The 27,745-nt window shown below is 36.1% G+C and overlaps 1 protein-coding gene across 2 annotated transcripts in view; it reads left to right on the top strand.

The window, feature by feature from the left end:
• The window catches only part of HBS1L (HBS1 like translational GTPase), a 92,082-nt gene extending 67,258 nt beyond the window's left edge, over positions 1 to 24,824 (top strand). The window contains exons 9-18 of one of the 2 annotated variants that reach the window (XM_003790305.3): positions 2,055 to 2,201; positions 4,245 to 4,319; positions 4,934 to 5,051; positions 5,922 to 5,990; positions 8,719 to 8,823; positions 12,680 to 12,770; positions 13,253 to 13,361; positions 20,006 to 20,106; positions 22,820 to 22,964; positions 24,185 to 24,824. In XM_003790305.3, the coding sequence (XP_003790353.1) occupies positions 2,055 to 2,201; positions 4,245 to 4,319; positions 4,934 to 5,051; positions 5,922 to 5,990; positions 8,719 to 8,823; positions 12,680 to 12,770; positions 13,253 to 13,361; positions 20,006 to 20,106; positions 22,820 to 22,964; positions 24,185 to 24,196 (972 nt within the window). In that variant the 3' untranslated portion in view covers positions 24,197 to 24,824. The remainder of the gene's footprint in view (positions 1 to 2,054; positions 2,202 to 4,244; positions 4,320 to 4,933; positions 5,052 to 5,921; positions 5,991 to 8,718; positions 8,824 to 12,679; positions 12,771 to 13,252; positions 13,362 to 20,005; positions 20,107 to 22,819; positions 22,965 to 24,184) is intronic. The other variant, XM_023513489.1, reaches the window with a different exon arrangement.
• Positions 24,825 to 27,745: the final 2,921 nt, after the last annotated feature.

The following is a 27,745-nucleotide window of genomic DNA, read 5'->3' on the forward strand; positions in this document are numbered from 1 at the left end:
ACCTAAACAGACAAAGCATATAGATGATTCTTCTGTTTATTGAAGTATCTGATAATCTTTAACATACTTCGTGATCATTTTATTTCCCATTGTGGTGAAGCTTATATGGTATATTCTTTAAAAACTGGACAGCACAAATGTAAATTGTCATTGGGGCAGCAGCAAAGAGAAAAACTCTATGGATGCACTTAATGTAGATGAAATATAAAAGCACCCTTGCAAAAAAGGGGTTATCATGTATCAGTCTGCGAGCAAAAGAGGAGAACAACACATTTAGTTGTATTCTGGATTACAGAAAAGCAGATTTCTATAATCAGTGTGTGTTCAAGGCTAAAACTGTAAAGGAGAAAATAGACTATTTTTAAAGAAGTGTTCTGACAGTGCATTGATGGAAATAATTGATAAGAATGAAAATGGAGGAACAGCTATGATTGCACAAATTGTTTATTGCAAATTCTTAAAAAGCTGCATCCACATGATGCAAGTGGAATCATATGAAGCAGCAGCATCACACAAGAATAGTGGGAACATGTGAAGGTGGTTTCAATGAGGCTAACAAGGAGAATGAACTAAGCTAAGGTTAACTTCTTTTTGTGTGTATGTATGACTTGAGTATGAAATTAGAAATGTCTTTCTAATTCACAGAATAGCTCAGGTTAGAAAATGTTATATGGTTTCTGTTTCAGTAGCTCTAGAGGATGAATATGCTTTTTTGGACAATTCTCAATTTTTCATACTATAAATGATATTCTGATGAGTATTGTAGATCTGTAATTATTTCTCTGGAATTAATGGGAAGTAAAATATGCATAATTAATTTTTAGGTTCTTGATACTTACTGTGAAAATCTCCTCCAGAAAGGTTGTGCACTTGCACGCCCATAAGCAATGTGGAGAATGCTCATCTCACTGCATCCTTGCTTACAGCAAATAATTTTGTCTTTTGAACCTTTAACAGTGTGATTTGTAAGAATATGAGAGATGGGAGATATGTTAATTTATTTTTTAATATCCTGTTTTAAAATTTTAGTGTTTAGTGAATTGTTTCATGTTTATCATTTCTTTCTTTCTTTTTTTTTTGAGACAGAGCCTCAAGCTGTCCCCCCGGGATAAGAGTGCCGTGGCATCTCAGCTCACAGCAACCTCCAACTCCTGGGCTCAAGTGAGTCTCCTGCCTCAGCCTCCCAAGTAGCTGGGACCACAGGCGCCCACCAGAACGCCCGGCTATTTTTTTGGTTGCAGCCGTCATTGTAGTTTGGTGGGCCAGACTGGATTCAAACCCGCCACCTTAGGTGTATGTGGCTGGCGCTTTAGCAACTTGAACCACAGGCACCAAGCCCCATTTATATTTCTTTAACAAATTGCTTGCTTGGGCTCAGTGCCTGTGGCTCTTGTGGCTAAGGCGCCAGCCACGTGCACTTAAGGTGGCCGATTTGAATCCAGCCTGGGCCCGTCAAACAATAGTGACAGCTGCAACCAGAAAATAGCTGGGCGTTGTGGTAGGTGCCTATGGACCCAGCTACTTGGGAGGCTGAGGCAGGAGACTCGCTTGAGCCCAGGAGTTGGAGGTTGCTGTGAGCTGAGATGCCACGGCACTCTACCCAGTAGGACAGCTTGAGGCTCTGTCTCAAAAAAAAAAAAAAAAAAAAAAAAATTGCTTTCTTGTTTTCTACAGACTGTGTCTATTTTTTCTTTTTCTTTTTTGGTAAAGACTATGTTAGGATTGTAACTTTTATCTTACATGTTGCGTGTGTTTGTTTACTTATGCTTTAATTTGATGTTTTTCCTCCTTTGCCTAGATATTTTAATTGCTGTATAATTCAAAATGGACATTTTAATAGTTCTTTATGTCATTTTTGGTGTCAAGCTCGTACATATTTTTTTATTTAAAATTTTAATTCATTTACTGGATTCTTTTGTTTGATTTACTTTGGTGCTTGAGGTCAGGTTAGGGCTGCCTTTAAAAATCTGACCAATACAATTAATTGAAAAATCTGTTCTTTGAACTAAAGTGCTGTGACATTATTTCTAAGTTTGATCATTTTTCTTCCGTAGGCAGATGTAGCCGTTTTAGTTGTAGATGCCAGCAGGGGAGAGTTTGAAGCTGGGTTTGAGACTGGAGGACAAACACGAGAGCATGGCCTCCTGGTCCGTTCCCTGGGAGTGACGCAGCTTGCAGTTGCAGTCAATAAAATGGATCAGGTATTGAAGGGCTTTGTGAGAATTTGTTCAAGATGCTAATTGAGAGATCATTTCTGCCCATGTAGATAATCTCAGATGCTACTAGCACACATCTGTTTAGTCAAGTTGCCACTTCTGTAAAATAAATTCGTTATCCTGATGCTGAGTAAATGAGGTTATCAGTAATTTTTAAGCAAGAAGATGTCTTATTTTTTAAATGAGTTTTTAAAATTTAAAAACCATTTTTATTTATAAAATAATACATGCTTATTATAGTGGAATGAAAATATGAAAACCAGAAACAACCTATATTGCCAACTCTCTGTTCCCCTGCAAAAAATTTTATTTTGTACATCCATCTAATTTATTTTTATAGGTAAGAATTTTTTTCTTTATGGCATTAGGTTATAATCTGCTTTATTTCTTTTTTAAAAAGGCAATAGTTTTGTGCATGTTTCCAAGTAATTAATAATTCTTGGATAAAGGAGTTGTTTTATGGCCTTACTCTAGCCTATCTTAAAGGTATAATTTAATCAAGTAATCCCTTTTGAACATTTTGTGTGTATGTATAGAAATGTTTCTTCTATGGATATTTATGGGCTTATGGGTATAAGCTGTGACTTGCCGACAGGATTCAAATGCCCTTGAGAAAAGTTTTAGTTATTTACTGTTGGCACATATGGGGTATTCACTTTCCCAAACTCTTACTAGCACTGCATTATTAAAAAATTGTCTTCCCATTTGATACACAAAATAGGTTACTTCTTTTTGAAAAAAATTTACTCTTCTATAAATGTTAACAATATTTAAATATATTTTGTATATTAACCATTTTGGTTTTTTCCCCCTTGAGAATTATCAATATAATTTACTCATTTTTAAAACTAATTTTTTTCTCAATTGGCAAGCATGCTTTATTTATTAACGATATTACCTATATTCTCTTTTTAATGTTTTTTCCCAAATAACAATTTGGGAAAAGAAATTATTTACCCAAAATATAAAGTATTACATTATTATTTATTTCTTTATTTATTTATTTACTCTGTTGCCCAGCCTGGAATGCCATGGTGTCAGCCTAGCCCACAGCAACATCTAATTCCTAAGTTCAGGCCCACCTTTCAAGAAGGTGGGACTCTAGGTGCCCACCACAATGCTCAGCTAATATTTTCAATATTTAGTAGGGACAAGAATCTTGCTCTTGCTCAGCCTGGTCTCCAACTCTTGAGCTCAAGAGATCCGCCTGCCTTGACATACCACAGTGGTAGGATTTCAGGTGTGAGCCACTGTTCCCAGCCTGTTATTTTAATTTTATGGTATGCTTTGGACAGTTACTCAAATTGACAAATAGTTCCTTTTTGACTCCTTTTTTCTTTCTGCTTAGATATTTTCTTACCCTTGGATCAGATAAATATTCACCTATATTTTCTATCAGTTCTTTTATATCATTATTATATATGCTTTTTATATTCCCCCCACATTTTAGCATGAAAAATTTCAAATATAAAGAAAGGCTGAAAGATTTTTACAGTGAACATGCATATTGTACCCATTACTTAAGATTCTGCCTCTTTATCACATTTCTGTCTGCTCCTTTCTCCATCTGTTCATCCATTTCTTTGGCATGCGTTTCTGTGTAACTTACAGACATTGGTACACTTACCCCTAAATACTGCAGCATGCATGTCATTATCTAGAGGTCATGTAACATACACCTTTTTAGTCTCTGGCTTGGGCAGGAGTGTCACTAATTTTATTTATTCTAACAGTTGATCCAAGTACAGTTCAACCAGTTATTCCCCCCTATCCCCCAAATTTTAATTCACTTTGAGCATATATGAAAAATTCCAAATGTATTAGAAATGTATTACATTACAGGCTGGGCAACAGAGCAAATAAATACAGAATTACTTTTAGGTCTTATTAATGACAAGATCTGATTCATATTTATAAGATCTCATATTTATATTTTATATAGTCTTATTTATATTTTATTGCAGAAATTTAAATTGTATATATTGTGTTCTGAAGCATAGTTTTAAAAATAAATTGGATCTTTATCAGGTTAATTGGCAACAGGAAAGGTTTCAAGAGATTACTGGAAAACTTGGGCACTTTCTTAAGCAAGCAGGTTTTAAGGTAAGATCATTTTAATTTTTGCTTGTTGTTATTTGCCTTAAGTCATTCTACTGATATGAGAGAAAAAACCCTAGTATTTTGATATTCTTCTCTTACTAAATTCTTTGATTTATTTTTGATCTTATTTTCCCCAAAGAGTATATTATTGGATTATTTGGATTATTTGGATGATTTCATGTTAGAAATGATTATTTCATGTTAGAAAACATGACTTTGGATTATTTCATGTTAGAAAACTGTGTATAATGTTTGGCTCACTTTTTATGTAGTAGAAGACTTTTCCCCACCTATTAAATTAAATAGGATATGTTCAGGGAGGTCACAGAAGGATGTGAAGCTGGTAGGGAAGAGTTTATCCAGCAGAAATCTGTAGTATGCCTCTGTTACTGGGTAAAAATGCTTGAGTGTATGGAAATAAATTTGCAAGTTTCCCACAAAATCAAAAAAGTAGAAAACCAATGGATCAGATAACTCTGGAGCTATAGTTCTATGATTTCTATTAAAGTACATTTTCATTGATTTTATAGACTTGGTGCAGTTATGATAATAGAGGACCTCTTAACATTTTTCAAAACAACATGTGTTAAGTTTTATATATTCAATCTTTTTAACAGGAGAGTGATGTAGCTTTTATCCCTACAAGTGGTCTCAGTGGTGACAATCTAGTCACAAGATCTCAGTCAAGTGAACTCACAGAATGGTATAAAGGGCTATGTTTATTAGAACAAATTGGTAAGTATACTGCAATTCGATTTTTAATACATTTTAAGTTTGATATTATTATTTAGCATTTTTTTTAAATTTTGGATTAAGATGAGGGGTATATGCAATTAGGTTACATTATTTGCATTTGTATGATAAAGTCCAAAGTCTGAGTTGTTGTTGAATACTTCGCTCAGGAAGTGTGCCATGCACCCCTGCATTGTACCAGATAGCAGGAACTTACCGAGCTCCTGCTTCCTCTACCCCTTCTTGAACTTAACTGCATTTTTCTCTCATTATTGATCTACTATTTTCAGATTAGTACTATATGGGATACTTAGCTTTTTTTAATGGGAGATATTCATGTGTGTGAAAAAGCCTAGGATTTGTAGTCAGGGGAGCTAAGTTAACCAGTTACATCATGTGCAATATTTAAACTTTCTAATACTCAACTTTTCTTAATTAATAAAGCTAGTTCCTGCCCTATCTCAGAAATTGTTGTTGAAATTAAATGATATACATAACATATGTGAATATATTTTATCAGCTGCAAAGTATTATAGGTTGAGTATCCCTTATCTGAAATTCGTGGGACCAGTCATGTTGCAGATTTTGAATTCTTTATGTTTTGTAATATATGCATGTACTTACCAGTTGAGCATCTCAAATTCAGAATTCCAAAGTCCAAAATGCTCCAGTGAGCATTTCCTTTAAGCGTCATGTTGGTGCTCCAAAAATTTCAGATTTGGGATACTCAACATGTATATAAATAACGGTTTGCTAATAATATTTATAAAAGGTAATTCTTCTATAAGAGAGGTGAGACTATAATCAATTTATTGATGTGAGGCAAATACTGCATTTTAAATTAAACCTTGCCTTTGTCATTTTTTCCCCCAGATTCCTTCAAGCCTCCCCAACGATCTGTTGACAAACCTTTTAGATTATGTGTGTCTGATGTTTTCAAAGGTAAGTGCTACCTTGGCGGTGCTTTTACAGTATGGCCTCTTCTTTCCCTTTCTTTCCTAACCTCCTTTCCTAGACTGAGTCATTACGGTATATTGCCGGCAGATTCTCCTTCTCCACACCCATCCTAAGGAGTACTGTCAAACTAATCTTAAATGCACAGTTCTGTGCATAGTTACTTAGCTCTCCTACCAAGAGAAACCTTGGATTTACTCACCATTTCTCATCTTTCAGGCATAAGAAAACCTTAAAGCCTTTATCTTTTTAACCTCATAGTTTTTGCTTCTTCCACTAGATCTCTTTAGTTTCCAAATCCTCCAACCAAACTGTATTGTTCACTGTGTCGTAACCGCAGAGGGTGTTTATTGCCACATACCTACCCATCTTTACCTGTTTTGCTCTTTCTCTTTACTTGTCCATTTCCTGCCCACCTGTAGCAGGCTAGGTCCAGTGAATGATTAAATACGAAGTAAAATGGGACATTTAACATGAAGAATTATTAACTGATGAAAGAGTAACTAAAAGATACAGATACCCTGTGGTACCTTAGGGCTGAGGAAGGACAAACTCCGAAGAGGTCAAACCTTATTGGAGAAGATACTATATTAAATACCTAAGAATATGCCTATTTAATTGGTGTGAGACTCCTATATAGAAAACTATAAAATGTAAATAGAATAAAAGATCTCACTAAATAAAAGGATACATAGTATTTATATATAGAACGATAAATACTATAAAGATGTCATTTGTTTCCCAAATCCTCATCACAATGGCAATGAAGTGTAGATTTGGAACTGAACAGCAATAAATTGGTAACTGGCATCTTACACACATATCCCGTACCTCTCCATAGTGTATGTACGCTCTGTCACTGCATTTTCATGCGTATTAAAGTGATCTGTGTGCTCTTCATTTCACTTAGACTGTGAACTCCTTGAGAGCAAGTACTGTTTCTTTTAAACTATCTGCAGGACTCAGCCCAGTGCCTGGTACATAATAACATGTTTAATAAATAAATAATAAACAAGTAAATGAAGGTGCTTTGAAAAAAATCATGCAATGAAATTTAAATTTATCATTGTCATTATCAGCTTCCAGTGTACTGGGAGTAGAGGAAATATGGTAATAGTTTCTAAATGTCCATTATTTATTAAAAATGCAAAGGGTGGTTACTTTCTTTTAATTACCATTGTTTGCTTACTGTGCATTCTTCCTTCCTGTTGTCTCTTCAGGCTGCTTCCTGGCTTCTGCCTTCACTGCTCCTCTCAGTGTGTTCCTTCCAAGGTACCAAATGACTTCTTGGTTGCCGAAGTCAATACGTACTTTTGGTTCTATCTTCTGTCTCACTTGACTTTGGCATTACTTCTGATATGCTGTTAGCTATATCCCTTGAAAGTGTCTCCCTGGGTTTCTGTGACCGGCTTTCTCTTGTAAACCTGTGTGTTTCTCTGACAGGTTTATATCCTCTCCGTCTTTTCTGTGGGCCCTGGTTTTTCTCTCTCTTACATAGTGTTCTGTTGGCTCAGTCCTCTTCTTAACTCTGCATGCTCTGAATTTCTCTGCCTTCTGTGCCTTGATCCTGCCCACATCCATATCTCCAACCCAAACCTGTTTGCTTATTTTCCAGACACAAGTCTGCTGCTGGACATTTCCTCCAGAGTGTGCTTCGGGTACCATACTCATAGAACTTGATGTGATTGGTCCCCCTGGAATGCAGCTTCTTCACTTGTTTGTCTTGTAGATGCCTCAGATTCACCAAGGCTAAAACAAATCTTGTTCCTTAGTTTCTTATCTCAAAGTTAATGCATCATCATCCTCTCAGATTTCTCCCTTTTGGTCATCATTTTTCGTTTATCTTATTTCTCTTAACTTGTCATTCCTTATTCTTGAATTTTTGAATTTATTCCCTTCCTGTAGTTAGGATGTGATCTTCCATCAGCCTTTCCTCTAACAAAGAAACACTGTCACATCATTTCTCTGGTCACGGTTCTACACTGGCTTCTCATGACTTAACTGCAGGATAAAATTTAAACCGTAAGCATGATTTCTTATAGGCCCTTACATTATTTCTCCCTGGCCTACCTCTGTTGCCTCCTGTCTTGCCTGTCCTTTTATTCCATATGGTCCTCCCCACCCCTGTAAATGACACATGGCTCTTAGCAACCCCAGGTTTGGTTAGGCCTTTGCACATGCAGTTTCCTAGGTCAGCAGTGTATTCCTTCCCCTATCCATACACACACACTACCTAATAAGCTTCTGTTCCTTCTTCAAAATGCACAGATTAAATGTCTGTTCTCCCCATCATGAATTCATTGATGCACGGTTCTGTTTCTTTTGTATATTTTAAATAGCATTTGTATCAGGGCAATGTAATTATTTTCATCTGTCTTTTCATTAGTGTAAAATCCACATGGGTAGGGAATTATATTTTCATTTCTTTATCCTCAGAGTTTAGCATAGTACCTGGTACTCTAATACTTATTATTTCTCAATAAATAACTGAGCAAAGAATGAGTCTCTATTTTTTGTTACATGAATATTTTTATTTGCAAGTAAAAGTGTGGTATGTCATATTTAGTAGATATGTTAATTCTGAAAAGATCATTACTTAATAATGTCCACTGAACTATTGGTTTAATATAACTACATGGGAACTAAATATAATTAATAGTGTCAATCATTAGATAACTTTGCTATATGAATCATAAGATTTTGGCTTATTTTGCAGATCAAGGATCTGGATTTTGTGTATCTGGTAAAATTGAAGCTGGTTATATTCAAACTGGTGACCGACTACTAGCAATGCCTCCTAATGAAACTTGTACTGCAAAAGGTATTTGTCTGCAAAATTCTTTTGCCAAACGAGCCTTAAGTTGAGACAGCAGATTTTTTTCAAGTAGTTTAGTTATAACTCCAGAGTAATCTCTTACTGAAATTGTAACTGACTTGTCAAAATGATACCAACTGTTGAAGATTAAAATGTCAAAACATTAAACGATTTTTTTCTGTTGTGACTGTGTGTGGGTATATATATGTACAAATAATATTCAAGCTCTGGTAGCATTCTTTTTTTGACATGGATTCAAGAAGTCTGGTTAGGATTTAACCAGATACTTCACAGATATATTTAAAATCAGATTCTGTAGCAGAAATGAAATCTAATCCCAGCCTGACAGTAGAAAGTGGCAAAGCAGCCTGCTACAATCTGTTGTTTTGAAATGTGTATTTCAGAATATGTTAACAGCTTTGATCATGTTTATGCCAAAAATATATATGGATTTTATAGAAAGGGCTAAGTAAGAAAGATACAAATGCAGAAAAACCCAATGTTGAAAAGAGAAATAGAAGCAGTTGAAATTGCCAGTCACTGCTTCTGCACAAAGATTCTAATGTGGTCTTTCCTCATGATAGCTGTTAATTATTTCTGTCTTCTAATCATTCACCTATATGTATGCATGCTATATGTTACCTGTATTTGTGCATGTTATTATTTTTAACATTCTGATTTAAAGTTTATATTTAACTTCATATGACTTCTAACTAAACCTCTCACTCACTTCAAAGTAAAATTGAACAGATGTTTTATACTAAAAAGTAATGTTATTTATAACAATTTTACACCGAAGTATAACCTATTAGAAATAGAAAGGAATTCTTTTTTTTCTTTTTTTTTTTTGGAGACAAGGTTGGTCTCTCTTGCCCAAGCAAGAGTGCAGTGGTGTCATCACAGCTCATGGCAACCTCAGACTCCAAGGTTCAAACACAACCCTCTGCCTTAGTCTTCTGAGTAAGTGGGACTAGAGGCATGTGCCCCCACACTCAGCTAATCTTTCTACTTATATCAGGGGTCCTCAAACTTTTTAAACAGGGGGCCAGTTCATTGTCCCTCAGACTGTTGGAGGGCTGCACTGCGAGCCCCGAGACTAGTCAGCTGCTAAGCAGGACAGGCAGTGGCAGTAAAAACACCCGATGGACCGGATAAATGTCCTAGGTGGACTGCATGTGGCCTGCAGGCCGTAGTTTGAGGATGCCTGATTTATATAGAGTCTGGCTATATTGCGTAGGCCACTCTTAAACTCCTGGCCTTAACTGATTCTTCTGCCTTGGCTTCCCATAGCACTAGGACGACAGGTGTGAACATTTCAGTATTTTTACCTTTGTTACTCTTAATTTATAGTTTATCCCTAGATCTGTGCCCAACTAGATTATAAATTTGGATATCCATTTGTTGTATTGTGTCTTTCCCTTTTGGCTATGATCAAGTGTGGATGTGCATTTCCGTTTGAATTAATTTGCTTACTTTACAAGCAGATTTCTTCAAAATTACAAGAAATTAATGAGTGTCTTCTTAGGTAACATAGTTTAAAGATGAATAAAGGAAGAAAGACTGAAGTTATTTTCATTTGATCTTTTTCTTTCTGCCTGCCTAAGGATCATGAAATTTCTGTTTAGATAAAAATAACAAGCACTTTAAAAATAGGGGCTGTGCAGCAGTGACTCAACACCTGTGATCCCAGCACATTGGGAGGCCAAAATAAGAGGACTGTTTGAGGCTAAGGGTTTAGAACCAGCTTGGGGAATATAGGAGGACCTTGTTTCTGCAAAAGAATAATAAAAAATTAGTTGGGTATGGTAGAATACGCCTATAGTTCTGAGATAGGAGGATTCGTTGACCCCAAGTGTTTGAGGCTGCAGTGAGCTCTGATCTGGCCACTACACTCCAGCCTGGACAACAGGACAAGATCCTGTCTCCCCCCAGAAAAAAACAGTAGTGTCATTTTCCAAAGATCTGCTGTTTTCAGGTATAGCTCTCTGCTTTTGTTTTTTGAAGTGATCAAGGCCTCTAATACTTTTGAAATATTAATTTCTTTGTGTATTAATGAGCTTTTTTGAGCATAAGAATTTTTTTATAATCAAAAGCCATAAAAACCATGGTCATAAAATGATTACAGACCTTAAGATTGGCTTCCTTGCAACCTCTAAAATCCTTACTCTGTCACCTGTGAAAGTCTCACATTCTTTACCTTTCTCTTTTCTATTCCTTCCACAAAGAAACTCCCAGCATTATCTTTCATCAGTGGTTCTTAGAAGAGAAGTCTTATCAGAATCATCAGGAAGGAAATACCATACTCATTTAGAGCCAGGCTTCTAACTTAATTGAGAGGTTCTCAGCACTCAATTTCTGACCCTGTTGCTTTTGCTTGGTTTATTTGATTGTTTATCTGAACACTGAAGGTGCTCCTCTGGCTGAATCTACTTCAACACATAGAAATTCTAAATTACGTTTCTATTTTATTAATATGTCAAACCCATAGAATATTTTAAAAGAGTCTTTTATAATGTTTATCCAGTAAGAAAAGATCTTAGGAAGATAAATATAATATATGGGAATGTATAACATGATTGGGTAGAAGGAAGAACCAGATAATATACTTACGTTTGGAAAATTTTATATTGTTAACTTGTAATATGAAAACTCTTTAAATTCTGAAGCCTAAAGTATCTCTGTTGTGTTAAGTATCTGGCTCCTGTTTTCAAATTCATATTTTTTAGCAAAAATGAGATATAGTCATTTTTTAATTTACATTTAAAAATTAAATTTAATTAGTTGATATTTAACACACACTCTTTTAACACCATAATTGATATTTGGGGAGTCAAGAATCCCTTTGACACTTGTAAGTTATATTTTCTCTTCTCAGCTTAATGCAGATATGCACTTGCATAAGATTTTGCATAAAAATATAAGAGAGCTCTGAAGCTCTCCATAAACTCCCTAAAAAACAGAAACTGTTTCTGCTGTATAGAAAAATGAATATTTTCAGAAAGATATGATTGAATTATAATTTTTTAAAAATATGTCAACACTGTGGAACTATACCACAGTGGTTGACCTAACCTACATGTTCTTCATCAGACGGCCCAAGTTTCTATGAAAAGGGACTTAATCCATAAATTTGTCCCATGAAATCAGAAAATATGGCATCCCTTTTACAAGTCTTTGAATATGGTAGCGGAATACTGCCTGTGGGAACTGCTCCTAAGGACTACCTTCAGGACTATCTAGGTGAATAGTTCCAAGTATATAGCAACATATCAAATTTTCTTATCACTTATTTCCTTAATCTTTTTCTTTTCATATAACCAGTCATCATTATGTAGATGTCTCTTTGGGAAGACGTTCTTTTCGAGCCGGAAATAGTTAAGAGGACTTCTGAGAGACCAGCTGAAGTTGTAACTGAGCATACTTCTTGTCTCCTGGATTACTTGGAGAACAAATATTACTCGTTTAGGTGGTTGTCTAATTAAATGTAAAGCTCGAGAGAGTTAAATACTAGTAGGCAACTTCCCCAATCTCATCTTTAATGTCATTATGAATAATTTGATCTCTTTTATACACCTGTTATATAAGTGAGTTTAGAAATTTTGATTAATAATCAGAAGCCAGCCTTTTATGGGAAAATGTTAATATAAGTCGCTTTATGTTTAGGGTAGTGTTCTAGAAGAGTCAAGTCTGGAGGAAGTGTGTTTTCCTCAACGCTCACAGTTACACTTCTCACTATCAATCCATTCATATTGAAAATGATGAGTAGTGACTGAGGAAGCACAAATCAGCCCTATTCGCTTGCTTGTTATGGTTTGATATTGAGGTGTTTTCACTGTAGTCTTTGGTTCTTACTCATTTCCAGGAATCACACTGCACGATGAACCTGTTGATTGGGCGGCCGCGGGCGATCATGTTAGTCTTACTTTGGTTGGGATGGATATCATCAAAATCAAGTGAGTGAGAAAATAAGTTTAAATAACTATCATTTTGGGTATAGGACCTCAAAACACACACATTCTGCAATCTACTGGTTCAATTTTGAATCTCATTTGACCAAAAATAGATAGTTGTGAAGGTTTAAGCAAAATCTACTTAAAAGTGGAATTAACGTATGTCAGCATGAGCACTTGGCATATTCTTTGAGTGAAAACTGTAGTGTGTATGAAAATAACGTAAGGTTAATAATGGTTTGAAGCCATGTTTCAACCCAGAAGGGACTATTTTTTAAAAGTCCCTAATTTGCTTAATTGTTTTACTTTCTTTATAAATTGTTTTAGAGATACTGCTCTTTGATGTAAAAATATTTATCTCCAAACTCTCTTTTCTCTTGTTTTTTTTTAAAGCATTAATAAATATTTTTGTTTTAAGAGAAAAAAAAAGCCTGCCTTTATTTACTTACAGAGTAGTCTCTTGTTTTTTTTTTCCTTTGTTACAGTGTTGGCTGTGTATTTTGTGGTCCCAAAGAACCCATAAAAGCTTGCACTCGTTTCAGAGCCCGAATCCTCATCTTTAATATTGAAATTCCTATCACTAAAGGATTTCCTGTAAGTTTCAGAATGTTTTATTGTTCTTATGTTTATAAATTCTAAGTGACTTTGTTCTAAAAAGTAATGACTTTCTTTACAAGTGATGATGTATGTTTCTTTTCAATGAACATCTTACTCCTATATCCAGAAAAACATAGAATTTGAAAATTATTTTTATTTTGTTTTCTATTTTGATCCTTGCACCTGAGAACTTTTTCAGAGAGGCCTTGAGAAGATATTTCATAATCAGTAGGATACAAGGGGAGTGCATTAAAAAACAGTAAAACCCAGGGAAAATGATAGAAATGTCTCCACTGTGTTCTGAAGTTTATCTGACTAATCTTTTTAGATTGGATCTTTCTGGGTTTTTTGTTTTGTTTGATATACTTATTTGTAATTCTTATTGTAAAAGTATAAGATTGTTTTAGAAAATTTTGGGAAACACAGAAGATAAAAAATGTCATATACTTGTATAATCCATAAATACCTACTCTACATTTTTTTGTGCACATTTTATCAACACAGTATGTACACATGTTGATATTTATTCAGTATATTTGTGTGTCCTTGACATGTCATATGTGCTGAAGCTGCCTGCTGTTAGGTTGGTTTGCAGGTCATTGTTGATTGGCATCATTGAACATACACATTTTATGGAAAGTGGGTGCGTTGTTTCTTTAGGAAAAGTGTTGCTTATGAATAGCCTGGATTCCTTGTTTTATGTCTAATATTTTAATATAAATTTAGGACCATACTATAAAAATAAGACAGTAATAGTAATGACCTTTAAACTTTTTAATGTTAGTGCTTTAGAGTTCGGGAATAAGTTTATTTAGTTCATTTATATTTGAGATAACCATGTAGTTTGCTTATAATTCTTTATTTCTATGCAAATTTGACAAAATACAATAAAAATTGTATTTGTAAGATACTGTTTAGGTACCTTGCTTTTATAATTATATTCCATTTTTTTCTGTACCCTAAGAAAACAGTAAAAGCATCTTTCCAAGAAAATTGTGATAGCTAAAAATATTTCAGTATTCAGGATGTATGTATCGTTTGGACAGTAACTACAATCTAATTATTACGAGCAAATGGAACTCATTCATAGAAAGTAGTATGTCCTATGGGGAGAAGGTGGAGAGGTTGGTTCCTGCATGTTTTTACTCATGCAGTAGTAATCTTTGCCAATGGGGAGGTAGAGAGGTCAAGAGGTCAGTAGTTACTTTGAATAGTAATACTGTCTTCCTGTCTACTCTAGTTTCTTAAAAAAAATAAGCACGAATTGAAAGTTTTTTCAGTGTTGCTTTATGAGATTCTACCTGACTATTTTTTCTTTTCTTTTTTTTTTTTTGGAGACAGAGTCTGGCTCTGTCATTCCGCTAGAGTGCAGTGGCGTCTTTGTAGTTCACTGCAACCTCAAATTCTTGGGCTCAAGTGATCCTTCTGCCTCAGTCTACTGAAGTCAAGCTGAGACTACAGGCACATGCCACCACGCCTGGCTAAATTTTCTGTTTTTGTTTTTTTTTACAGAGACTAGGTCTTGTTCAGGCTGACCTTGAACTCCTGAGCTAAAGCAATCCTCCTGCCTCGGCCTCTCAAAGTGCTAGGATTGTAGGCATGAACCACCACAGTCAGCCTCTGCCTGTGTGTATAAATTCACAAATACCAGGATGAAATTTGTTTCAGAAAAAAATGGTCATATTTTTTCAGTGAACTCATTCTCTATGGGAAGAAAACGTCAAAAAAAATTTTTTTAACCAAGAGAAGGCTGCCTAAGCAATTAAACTTTCACTATTTAGGTATTAATTTTTTAATACAACATACATATGTTTAAATTTCCTTTAGTTTATATGGTAAACTCTAATTTTTTAAGAGGAAATAATAGGAAAGTGGATTAGACTTTGACCAAATTTATATTTCATTGTTTTTGTGATGAGATATACGTAATATAAAATTTACCTTTTAAAAAAGTTTTAGATGTACAGGTCAGTGGTACTAAGTATTTCTATCATTTTATGCATCTATCACCACTGTCCATCTTCAGAACTTTTCATCCTCCCAAACTGAGAATCTGAACTCATATCTGAAACAATAACTTCTCCATATTCCCTTCTTCTATCCTCTGGCAACCGTATTCTACTTACCTTCTCTATGAATTTGCCTATTCCAGGTCCCTCATATAAGTGGGCCTATACAACATTTGCCTCTTCTGTCTGGCTTATTTAACTTAGCATAATGCTTTCATGGTTTATCCATGTTGTAGCATGTATCGGAATTTCATCCCTTTGTGAGGCTGAGTAACATTGCGTTGTGTGTGTATATACCACTTTTGTTTATCCATTTATCTGTTAATAGACATTTGGCTTGTTTCTGCATTTTGGCTACTGTGAATAATGTTACAAGAAACATTGAGTATATAAGTATCTATTGGGTCCCTACTTTTAATTCTTTTGGGCGTATGTCTAGGAATGGAATTGTTGGATCATATGGTGATTCTGTGTTGAATTTTGGGGGGGAACTGCTAAGCCATTTTCTACAAGGGCTGCACCGTTTTACATTCTCACCAGCAGTGAGTATACAGTGTTCCTTTTCTTCACTTCCTCATCTACATTTGTTAGATAACAAATTTGGTGGGGGTTGAGGGAGAAGAGGTGTTGTATTGTTGTTAGTAACAGATAAACTAGTTGGGGCATAGTTTTGATTTGTGTTTCTCTAATGGTTAGTGATGTTGAGCATCTTTTAATGTGCTTTTTGGCCATTTGTGTATCTTCTTCGGAGAAATATCTTTCTAAGTCCTTTGCCCATGTTTGAATTAGGTTGTTTTTGTTGTTGAGTGATAGCTCTTATAAGTTCTTAGTATTAATCCCTTATCAGGTATGATTTGCAAACACTTTCTCCTGTTCTCTGGGCTGCCATTTTATTCTCTCAGTATTGTCCTTTGATATACAAAGTTTTTAATTTTGATGAAGTCCAGTTTATTTTTTTCCTTTATTGCCTGGCCTTTTGGTGTAATATCCAAGAAATTTTTGCTAAATTCAGTGTTATGAAGTTTTGCCCTATGTTTTCTTCTACGAGTCTTATAGTTTTAGTTGTATGTTTAGGTCTTCCATCCATTTGAGTCAGTTTTGGTATATGGTATAAGGTAAAGCTTCATCTTCCTTCTTTTGCCTGTGGATATTCAGTTTCCCCAGCACCATCTGTTGGAAGTACTGTCTTTTCCCCATTGAATGGTCTTGGTACCCTTGTTGAACATCAGTTGACCATGTATTTGCTGGTATTTAAAAATATAGATTACCTAGAGGTTTAAGGAAAATAACATATTCTGCCACCTAACAGATTATGTAACCCATTATAGTTTATAAAACACTAGATAATTTGATTCTCACATGAAGTATAGAGTGTAAATCTTTACCTGAAATCCTTTAGGGCAGTGTGTTTCAGAATATATAAATGTTAGGATTTTAGAAAGGTGAATGATGGATGTATATTCTATAAAACCCCTAACAGAGAAGGGAACACCACCCTGTAATCAAACATATTGATGGCTATGTACCAAAAGTTATTAATGGTAAGTGAGATACATAAGGATTGTAAATTGCCTAACTTGAAGTCTGGTTTTGCTGCTTAAATTTTTTTATAATAGACTTAGGAAAAAACTTGAGCTTTTTAGTCTTAGGGATTCTGGAATTGCAGATAAGAGGTTGTAGACCTGTATTAGTCTTACTCCCATTTACAGATGAGGAATTGGAGACCTCAAGAGGTTATGGCTATATAAATAATAAGTAGTTAAGCCTGGACTCATTATTCATTATTTTTACCCTGAAATCTAGTGCTTTGTTTTTCTACCTTCCGTGAAGCAGTGCTTCAGATTGCTTTCAATATGTAAATTAAAGTGTTATGATGGTATTCAGTCATTTCCCTCTTATTTGCATATATATTTTTTTCACTCGTGTTCAACACGTATTTTGTTTGAGTTGCTATTTGTAAGATGCTGAGGAGATAGACAAGTAAAACCTAACCCATACTACCAGTATCCTTCATCCACCCTGATTTTACCCTTGAATCCACACATAGCTCACAAAGGATAGGTTTATGTGCCTCTTTTAAATTTGGCAGGCGAGACAATTCTAGTTCTTCACTCACATCCAAGTTGCGTGAAGCAAGTTTGTTACAAAAGAGGTGTTTCTTAGATATTTAGACTTACATTTATATTACACTGGTACTGTTTAAGACCTAAGTCCACGCATACACAGAAATGTTTTTCCTAACTTTCCCCTGCTTTGTAGCAGGTTTTGGAATCCTTCCACTTCACACCCATCAAGGCCCATTGAAAGGCTTGGCACCTGTGGCTCAAGTGGCTGAGGCGCCAGCCACATACACCTGGGGTGGTGGGTTTGAGTCCAGCCCCAGCCGCCAAAAAACAACATTGACGGGTGCAACCAAAAAATAGCCGGGCGCTGTGGTGGGCACCTGTGGTTCCAGCTGCTTGGGAGGCTGAGGCAGTAGACTCCCTTGAGCCCAAGAGTTGGAGGTTGCTGTGAGCTGTGATGCCATGGCACTCTGCCCAGAGGGATAGCTTGAGGCTCTGTCTCAAAAAAAAAGGGCCATTGAAAGAGAAAACCACTTTGCCTTTTCAGATTAATGGAGGTTTTTAAAATTTGAATGATTTAGTTTAGAAAGTTCCCAAAGTTCAATATTGTGCCTCCACAGTCTTCCTAGCATTTCTGTTTTCTGAGTATGCAGACTGTTTTCGCTAGGAGATTCTGGAGTAGAAGTGCCAGTGTTTCTACACTCAAAGGGTGTAATATGGTATTTAGTGACCAATGGAACTTTGATAGCTTTGCCACTTTCCGAGAGATTTGGTATTTCCATTGTACCCAAACTATAGACATACTGTATGCTTGATGCTTATTATCTGAATGGGAATAGTCAGTCCTACTGTGTGATTTGGTTTGGATTGGGATCTTTTAAAGCTGTTAGAGTTGAGAGCTCATGAAGTGCTCATGGCAAGGGTAAGGAAAGAGTTTCTCACCTAAAGATGAGAATAGTTTTAAAGAAAGTTTGTTTTACTTCCCAAAGGTGGGAAGGGCATGACATGGAAGGAAGAAAGGGAGAGAATGAGGAAGCAGTATTGATGCAGAGAGGGTAGGGGATTTGGACTTTATTTGGGGACAAAGAGAGAGAAAAATAGTGATTGCAGCCAATTCATGACAAAAATGGCTGTGAAACTGCTGTCTGTGCTGCTTCTCCTCCTCCTCCTCCTTCTTTTTTTTCCCCTTTCTTTGTGAGGCTGGCTTATCGGAGGTCCTTGAAATCTGGTCTAACAGGAGCTTAGGACTCTTCAAGACTGTAGCACAAACTCTTAGAGATAATGTTTAAGCCCCAGGTGCTTAATCAAAACAAAACAAAGGGCAGTTGTGCCATGAGTTTTTCTTTAAAGAGGCAATTAGCTTTGAGTTTATTTCTCTTACTTTCTATGTGATAGTTTATCTTTATCTGTTGGCTAGTTCATTTACAAAATCATCCTTTCAGAAGCCTTAGTTGCTGCTTTTATAAATTGAAAGGTTCCATTTATATGATTTCTATAGGCCACTTAGTAAGCTGACGTGGGGAGAGTTTGGGATTTGTAGCCTAAAATTAAGATGACACCTAGCAACTTGGCCACATTAAATTACTTAAGTTTTTTGGCATTAATGTTCTCTACATATAAAACATGGTCAATAAAAGCTATATTATAAGATTAAAAATTTGATTAACTGAATTTTTACCATGTACCAGGCACCACTTTAAAATAACATTATATGATTTCCTAATTTTAGTGATAAGAAACCTGAGCCTGGGGACTTAAGGGGTTAGAGGATTGTTAAAAAAATTTGCTCAGAGTTCTCATAACTAGGAGGTGATTGGAACCCAGGTTTGTCTGACTTCAAAGCCTGTCTAAAGTCTCATATAAATTAGATGAGTAGTACGTGTAAATCTTAGCACACAGTGCTTAACACTCAGTGGAGCTTCCAAATGTTATTTTCTCTTTCTGTTTACCTCTATATGATATTTTTTTCTCATTATCTAACAATGAAAGTGACATTATTCACCTTTCCTCATTTTTATGATCAAACAAGTCACTTCTTGTTGAACGTCTAATATGTCAGACACTGTGTCTGATCCTGTTATCATCACCAACCCTGTAAAAACCTACCTGTTTTACATCTGAGGAAACTGAGGCACAGATTAAAGTGAAAGAATTGGGATTCAATCCCAGGTTCCTTCCCTGTTACTCCTTATAATAATAAAAAGAATGTAATAGTAACAGTAGCAATAATAATTGTTCTAAACGATACGTTCTCTGACTTAATTTTTACACCAACCCAAAGATGTTTTGATCCTCCATCTCTACAGAGGAAAATGCTGATAGGAAGGTTATACAGTTCAGTAAAGTTTACATAGCAAGTGGTGGGGGAGAAACTTGAACTGCCTCTCATGACCTTTAACCCTAAGTACCACCTGGTTAGAGCGCTGGGAGCTAGAGGAAGCCACTGGAGATCCTGAAAGACTCCAAGCTGTAGTGCTGAGTTGGAGATAATTCAGTGCAAGTGCCCAGAGGATTAAGGCCAGAGATGCCATGGTAAGCAGTTTTTTAGTGTTATAATTTTTTGTTTTAGGTGCTGTTACACTACCAAACTGTCAGTGAACCCGCCGTTATTAAACGATTGATTAGCGTCTTAAACAAAAGCACGGGTGAAGTCACAAAGAAAAAGCCTAAGTGAGTGTTTTAATGCAGAAATCAAAACCAAACTATTTAAGCAAATTCTTTACAGGTTAACTCATTTGTATAGTATTTCTCTTTGTGGTAAGTGAAATCCATTTTTCCTTGTTATAAAAATTATTTTCTCAAGTACTAGATTTAAAAAACCCATAGAAACAAGCATTTAAGTTCCTATTTAGGTATGAGTCCTAGATGTAATTTCTGTTATGTATGGTTATATGGTGGTGGGGGATGTGAACTGTAAATAAATGTAAATAAATATATGTGTGTATGTATGTATCAAGCTCTAGATAGCACATGGTAATGATATAAAAATAAGGGCATTTCAAAAACTAGTCTTACATTTTAAAAGATGGATTTGAATTTTGTATAGCCACTGGTTTCAATTTTCAGTTACATGCGTTTTCTTAACTTTCTTGTAACCGCCTTAATGAGAGCATTCCCTATGCTAAGAAGGTGGTCTATGCCATATTCTATAGCCCCTGTCCCCCTTCCCCCCCTCCTTCCCTCTCTCGGATCTTCCCTCCCCCCCCCCCTCCCTCCTTCCCTCTCTCTGCTCTCCCCTTCCCCCCCCCCCCATCTGTAAAGAATTTGTTCTTTTTCCTTGAAATCCGCCTGGAGCTATAAGCTGAGCTGGTCACCATCATGTTGGTCCCCCATGGGTACAATTAATATTCAGATCCTGGGTGTGGACAACTCTCCTTTGGCTGAGACAAACTTGGGATTTTTCAGAGGCAGTACTTCCAAAGATGCTAAGTACTATAAATAAAAACAAAATACAAAAGACTAGAGATGAATATTATGAAATACCAATTTCTCACCCTAATTCAGCTTAGAGCTAATCACAGTTTGGCTTGACTGCTTCAGCTTTGGGGTTTTCCTCCATTTCAACTCTATGGGGAATCCCACCCAAAATCCCCCCATTTCAGTCCTTGGGTGTTCCTCATCTTCTGCACCTGCACAAGAGGCCAAAGGTGTTTAGTGGGTTAAGGGGTTGGCTTCAAGCGGAAGAGAGACTCTCACACTGCTCTAAACCTGGGCTGTTTCTGTTAGTTAGGAGGCGAGGGCTGCTTACCTCTCTTACAGGTGGTTCCCTATTTTTAACCTGAGTCTTAAGCTTCCAGCATGAGCGTTTGCCATAATGTGCTGAAAGGGGTGTTATAACTATATGACTAACATTTCGTGAGAGCCACTGCTTCCGAGGCTGTACTGTGAATGCTTTCACATTACTGATATTCTCAACAGTTGTGTGAAATAGCTAGCACAGTGACACAGAGCTCACACATGCAGAGGCAGGATTCTAACCCAGTTAGTTGGTTTACGTGAATTATATTTTTGTGTGTGTAGGAGCCAGGTGATTTGAAGCAGAAAATTGATTTGGAGAATTTTCAATCTGAAATTGGCTCATCGTATCTGATCCTGAGTTTCTCCCTCTCTGCTCCTGCTGCAAAGCCTCGCTCCATGATGCTAGGGTTTATGTTCTCACATTAGCTTTCCTTGTCACCTTATGTGTAGCTCTGTGCTTGCCTCTTACTTTGCACAACACCATCTGGCCTTTCCCCTTCATTCCATTCAGGCACATCATACATCGTAGAGTCTTGATTGCTTTGTGCAGATTGGAAATGAACTGTCTAGAAAATAAATTGGCCATAAGTTATGGCTATACCATATACTTTCTTTCTTAAGGGATTGGATTTGGGATGGAATCATCCAAAGCCAATATTTGGAAATTTGGGTATATTTTTCAAGAAATCTGTTGAGACAACAAGAGGGACTCTGCTTATCAAATGCAAACACATTGTAACCTGGTTGTTTGTGCCCTCCCATTAATTTGAAATTAAAGAAATTCGTTTGGCTTTGTTTGTCCCTGAACTAATCTTTCAGGGAGACAGGTTATGATTTTTGTGCTCTCTTCTTTAAGAGTACATCAAAATTAAATTAGAGAACATTTCCAAAATGTCCCCTTTTAGGTTCTGCCTCTGTCAGTAAGTCTGGGTGGGACTCACACACAGGAATTGTTTATTATTTGTATGAAAACATATGCAATGTGGCCTATGCCCTAGCCCCCTTTATTTCCTACAAATATGGTATTTAGAAAAATATCTTACATGATTGTTGTCCTAAACCCCTGGTAAGGAAGCGTTGTTCCTGAGAAAGAAAGAGAGAAGGGGAGGGAGGGTCGATTGGGCTTGATTGAGAATAGTCTTGGTACCAAGAGATTGGCTTCTTTACAGATCATTTCCTAACACATATTCTACAAATTAGAACTCTAGTAGGAAAGACATAGGATATTGTATTCCACTTTTAAGGTGCAAACACCTCTGTGAAGGATTAAGCCTTAGTATTACTTTCTTTATTAGGTAGTTGAATCTCTCAATTTCTTGAGGAAATGAAAGGGAAAGCATGATCAGTAAGGGCTCGGAGGCCATCATTGTCACCATGGAGTGGAATTGGATTAACCTTTGACAGATCAATACGAATGTGTGTGTGAACTACGTAATATCTCTTAAATCTAAGAATACTCCTCTCATTTCTTTCAACCCCCCGCCAAATTCAAAGACATATATTTTCATTTAAAAAAAATTGGTTTTTGAAAGACTAAGTTGATTTGTCAATTGAGTGTGAAATATTTATTTTTCTGGTTGTCGTTGTTACATTTATTTATCTCTGTCACATACCTGTTTGTTCCTTTTTTCTTTTTCCTTAATAGGTTGTTGACTAAAGGCCAGAATGCATTGGTAGAGCTACAGACGCAGCGGCCAATAGCTCTGGAGCTGTACAAAGACTTCAAAGAGCTGGGCAGGTTCATGCTGCGTTACGGTGGTTCCACAATAGCTGCCGGTGTTGTCACTGAGGTATCTTGAAGCAACCAATTATATTATCTGTGATTAGGATGGGTTTTTTTTAACCTTCTGAGGATGAGTATGGAGATTTTATGTTTAAAGGAAACACAGTTATGGAATTAGAATAAGAAATTCAAGTTTATGTTAAAAATTTAAAAGAATGATGAGAAGAAAATGTTTCAGTTCTCCTAGCAAGACTTATAAACTATATTCTCCAATGGGGATAGTGTTCAAAATTAAAGGACATTTGTTGAAAAATGGGTCTGTAAGTTTGCAGCCCAAATTATGAGGGCACAGATTTTAGGAGTCAGATGAATTGGGAGTGGTGATCTTGTTAAATAGAAGAACCCTCATTAAATCTTTTTGTTTTTAAACAGTGGGTTCTGAGCACATTTGAAGTGATTTATTTTAAAAGTCCCATTGATATAACAATGTTACATAATGTAAAGTGCAATTGAATTTGGGTGAAAATAGCCATAAGGGAACCAAAATATTTTGGTAATTTAAGTTTTCTTCAACATCATCACATTTGATATGAACCTTACAACATTGTATTTTTAAAGGAGACTTCATTATTTCATTATTCTTTGCACGCCTGGCTAAATTTTTAAATTTTTATAGAGATAAGGTTTTGCTTTGTGGCCTAGACTTATTTCAAACTCCTGGCCTCTAGCAACCCTTCTGCCTCAGCCTCCCAAAGTGCTGAGATTATAGGCACGAACCACTGTGTCTGGCTTTATTTTAAGTTTCCAAAGTACCAAGAATTTTTATCTACATCATTTATGTAAAATATATGTGGAAGGCATTGTAGGGTGGAGGTGAAGAGAACAGGTCCAGAATCAAACGACTTACAGCAGCATAAATACATTTCTTTTTTAGTTAATTTATTAAAATAAGTTAATAGAATCTGTCTTCTAGAGTTGTTGTGAAATGTTTAGTAGTTGGTACACCTAAAGCGGTGGGTAAATATTAGCTAATATCATTGTCACCAATAACACATTTGATCTATCAAGGCATTCTTAATAAAAGCATTCTGAAAATAATACAGAATTTCTTATAGAAAAAATGGAGAGATTATAATAAATCTTAGAATAGCATGACTAGAGAAGGAAGAAAGTTGCAGGAAAAAGAAAGTTTTCCTCTTGATATAATTATTTCACTGTCTTTTTTTGCTGCTGTTCTTATAATGTGATTGATTAAATTATGGCAAATATCTTTGTTTTTCTTTACAGATAAAAGAATGATGAGTCAGAATTTCTACTATGTGCCCAAATGCAATGGAATAGCTTACCTCTGTGTTGAAGGATCCAGTTATTAAGTCAAAGGAACAATGTGCAATTGATATTTTTTTAGATAAGAGAGAAGATTTAAGCTATAATTATCTGTTAATAAGCACTCCTGCAAAAAGTTCAAGTTGCCAACTGGTAAACAAAGGCTAATATTGTACTTTCGTTTAAAAACTAGCTTTCTCTTTGAAGTGTTAGTAGATGGAATCACTTCCCTGAGATTTATGGGGAGTATCAGTATTGAAGATATTGAATTATCACGAAATGAACTCTACTTCCAATCAAACCCCAAATATTTGCAGTTTTCTCTTTTGATTCAACTATACTGCACATGTTTTAAGGAAAAGTAAGCAAATCAGATTTTTGAGGTAGTTGCTATTTGACCTGAGCACATTTTTAGTTAACTTTAAGAAAAGATCTGCTGAAGGTTATAATGAAGGTATTTTGTGTTGAGTGTAAGAATGTCCCTCCTCTAGGTAAACTTGTGAAAGCTTAATCTGGAATTAGTGGAAGCTGTTCCTTTGGTGACCAAGATATTATTTAAGTTGTAAAGCAAGCAAATAAAATGCCTTAGTTTGAGCATCATGCAAAATGTGTTTTTTTCCTGAGATCTTTATGAGATTCTCTACCACTGCCACTAAATATGATTTGGGAGTTTTGTGAGATCCTTTTCCCCTGAGGCTTCATGACTCTTTCACATGAATTCTTGCTTTTCATCCTAATAACAGATGAGATTTAGTCTCATCCATTTCTAATCATGAAACTTGGTTTTCCATCTTCACTTTTTGACTGTGGCTTTTATCTTACATACCTTGTAGACTTTAAGTCCTCTATGAGTAAGAGTTTTTTATTTTAAATTTCAAAACTTAAGGTTTGCTTGAGTTAAGTATTTGTTGAGCTGTCTCCTGGGCACAAAGAGCTTAAAAGTAGATTTTGTCCTCAGCGAAATCTGGGACTCTGATCTGGTGGACTGTTCATGACAAACTTTTTTTATTCGAAAAAAGTGTGATTTGTATATGGATTGCTTACCGCATGCAACAGCATTTCTTCTTCTTATTGAAGAATAACATCCATATGGTAAAGCGCACAGCTCATAGATGTGCTGCTTGGTGAATGGTCACCAGGTAAATATACGTCCATGTATTTGTGTAGTTGTCACTTCGGAGTTAACCTGCTGAAGTAAGAAAACATTGTATTTATATGTTAGGAGTTTAACAGATACTTGTAACAGAAGTTGTATGAACTTCACATCACTTAAACAGCAAAGAAAATTTTTTGACTGACATAACTGAAGAATGGAGGCTGCTACAGCTTTGAGTTGATCTGGATCTTGCAGCTCACACAATGTCAGCAAGACTTAACTCCATTCTGCCCTTGCTAGTGCTGGTTTTATCCTCAGATTCCATACAGAATTTCCCTGCATCGCCGGGTTCTTGGAATATGGTGACTCTATACTTATATCCTCAGACCCTCTATCCAGGGCTAGTAGAATAGGCTAGAAGAGCATGTCTTTTCCAGAAGTCCTAGAAGCATCTCATCACTGACTATGATTGAGTTTTCTTTCTTTCCCTGGGATGGCCAGTGGTTGAGTGTAGAGCATGTTGTGGGAGGGTCGGAAATTCAGGGTGTTATGAGGTAGGGGAGATAAATTGGGGTTGGGGAGCAAAACCAAGAAACCATCTGTTCTGCTTTGTATCTGTGTATATACACACACATATAGTATATAGACATGGTAGAATTAAGAATTTTAATTATAAATTTAGCATTAACAAATAGTAGTAGAAATGAACTTCTAACTTCTTAAATGGTCATAAAACGTAGTCTTTTAATTTGCATACAATTGATTGTTGCCAAAGGAAGTGGTGATACTATTAAGAGGACAGCTGGGGAGAAGAATGTTGGCAGTGGAAGGCTGGAGTGAAGTAAGGGACAAAGGAAGACCAGACTGCCCACTTGGCTGCAGTCTCGCTTCCTCGCCCTGACACTGCCGTCCATAAGAGTACATGGTTTTGTGTCATTTGCTTCTGGTTTGTCTTGTCTTGACCTTTTCATTATTATGGTTTCACTGTTGCTTCACACCACTGGCTTTGTCCCCTGACCGTGACTCTTTGGGAAGTTCTACTGATCCATCATCTCAAGGGCAACTTGGCTTAAAACATTACAGGACTGTGTTTTGACTCGCAAATGTTATTTTACACAATTCTTTTATGAGAGTATTTGAGCCTCTCTGATTCATGAGAAATGTTTTAGAGAGAAATTTCTAGACATTTTCTTTTGTCCCCTGAATACACCAGTAAATAATTTTAACTATCATTTAAATGCAATCGTATTCACTTTATAAAATGTGAAAAATACAGAAAATATAAGGAAGAATAAAATTCACCCATAGTTCTGTCACCCAAAGATAACTGCTGCCAATGTTTTGATCTTTTTTTCTCTTTAGTGCATATTTATCTTTTTATATAGTTGTCAAGATCTTTTCATTTCATAATACAATTAAGATTTTTAATAGAAATATTAGAAGTGTTTTTATTGATGTAAATAACAAAATTATTGATGTGTAGAAATTAGTCAAGATTGTATAGTTTAACAAAAATCAAGATAAAATATTGTGGGCCCAACACAAAATACTGGATCATCTTCCAATTTCCCTCTAAAATAACTATGAAAATATTTGAGTAGAAATACATTCATTCCTTCTTCCCTCACCTAATTATGGGTATGCTATATATTCCAGGCACAGGAGAAGGCTCCAGGGCTCAGGTCTTCATAGGGTTGACATTCCAGCCAGGGGGATTCTCAGAACCATAAGCTACAAAAGGAGAATTAACAGGGTGAAAGCATCCAGGAGGAACATGTCCTACAGACAATGCAGAGGGACGAGGTGAGGAAGAAGTGCCGTTCATACTGATGTAAATTTTTACTTATATAAAAGATTTTTCCAAGTCAAGGTAATTACCTTTGTAAATAACAATCCCCTTGTTGACAGTTCAGAAATGCAGGAAGGTGAGAGCTAGGGGCAGGTTTACACTGGCAAAAGGATCTAACAGGGCAGTGGTTGGTATTCAAACTGGCACCATTTAAAATCCCACCAACAGCAGAAAACATTCTTTAGAACCCATCCACCTCCAGTAAGAAGAGCCACACTCCAGTGAGAATCTAGCAGTGGGTCCAAAGCTGGCACAGCCATCAGAGCCACACTGATGTGAGGGATGGTCCAAGCAGCAACAAAAGGAGCACAGCAAGAAGTTAGAACTGCTTTTGTGGGTCCTCTTGTCTGGAGACCTGCAGCCCCAGTTTGGAGTCTCCTGACCTTGAGTGACCCTCTTGAGCCTGAAGGATTCAAATGTGCTTGCATCCCAGGGAAGAAACCAGCAATCAACTGGGATCAACGAGCAAACACTGCCCGGGATCCTACCGGCACTCAAGTGTACTGTGGGGTGGTGGAGGGTAATTGGTACATCTTACTTTCCAGCGGTTGGCTTGGATATACTGCTTTTTACATAA

This window comes from Otolemur garnettii, unplaced genomic scaffold (genome assembly GCF_000181295.1).
Source record: "Otolemur garnettii isolate 467f Iridium unplaced genomic scaffold, OtoGar3 scaffold00042, whole genome shotgun sequence".
NCBI classification, from domain to species: domain Eukaryota; kingdom Metazoa; phylum Chordata; class Mammalia; order Primates; family Galagidae; genus Otolemur; species Otolemur garnettii.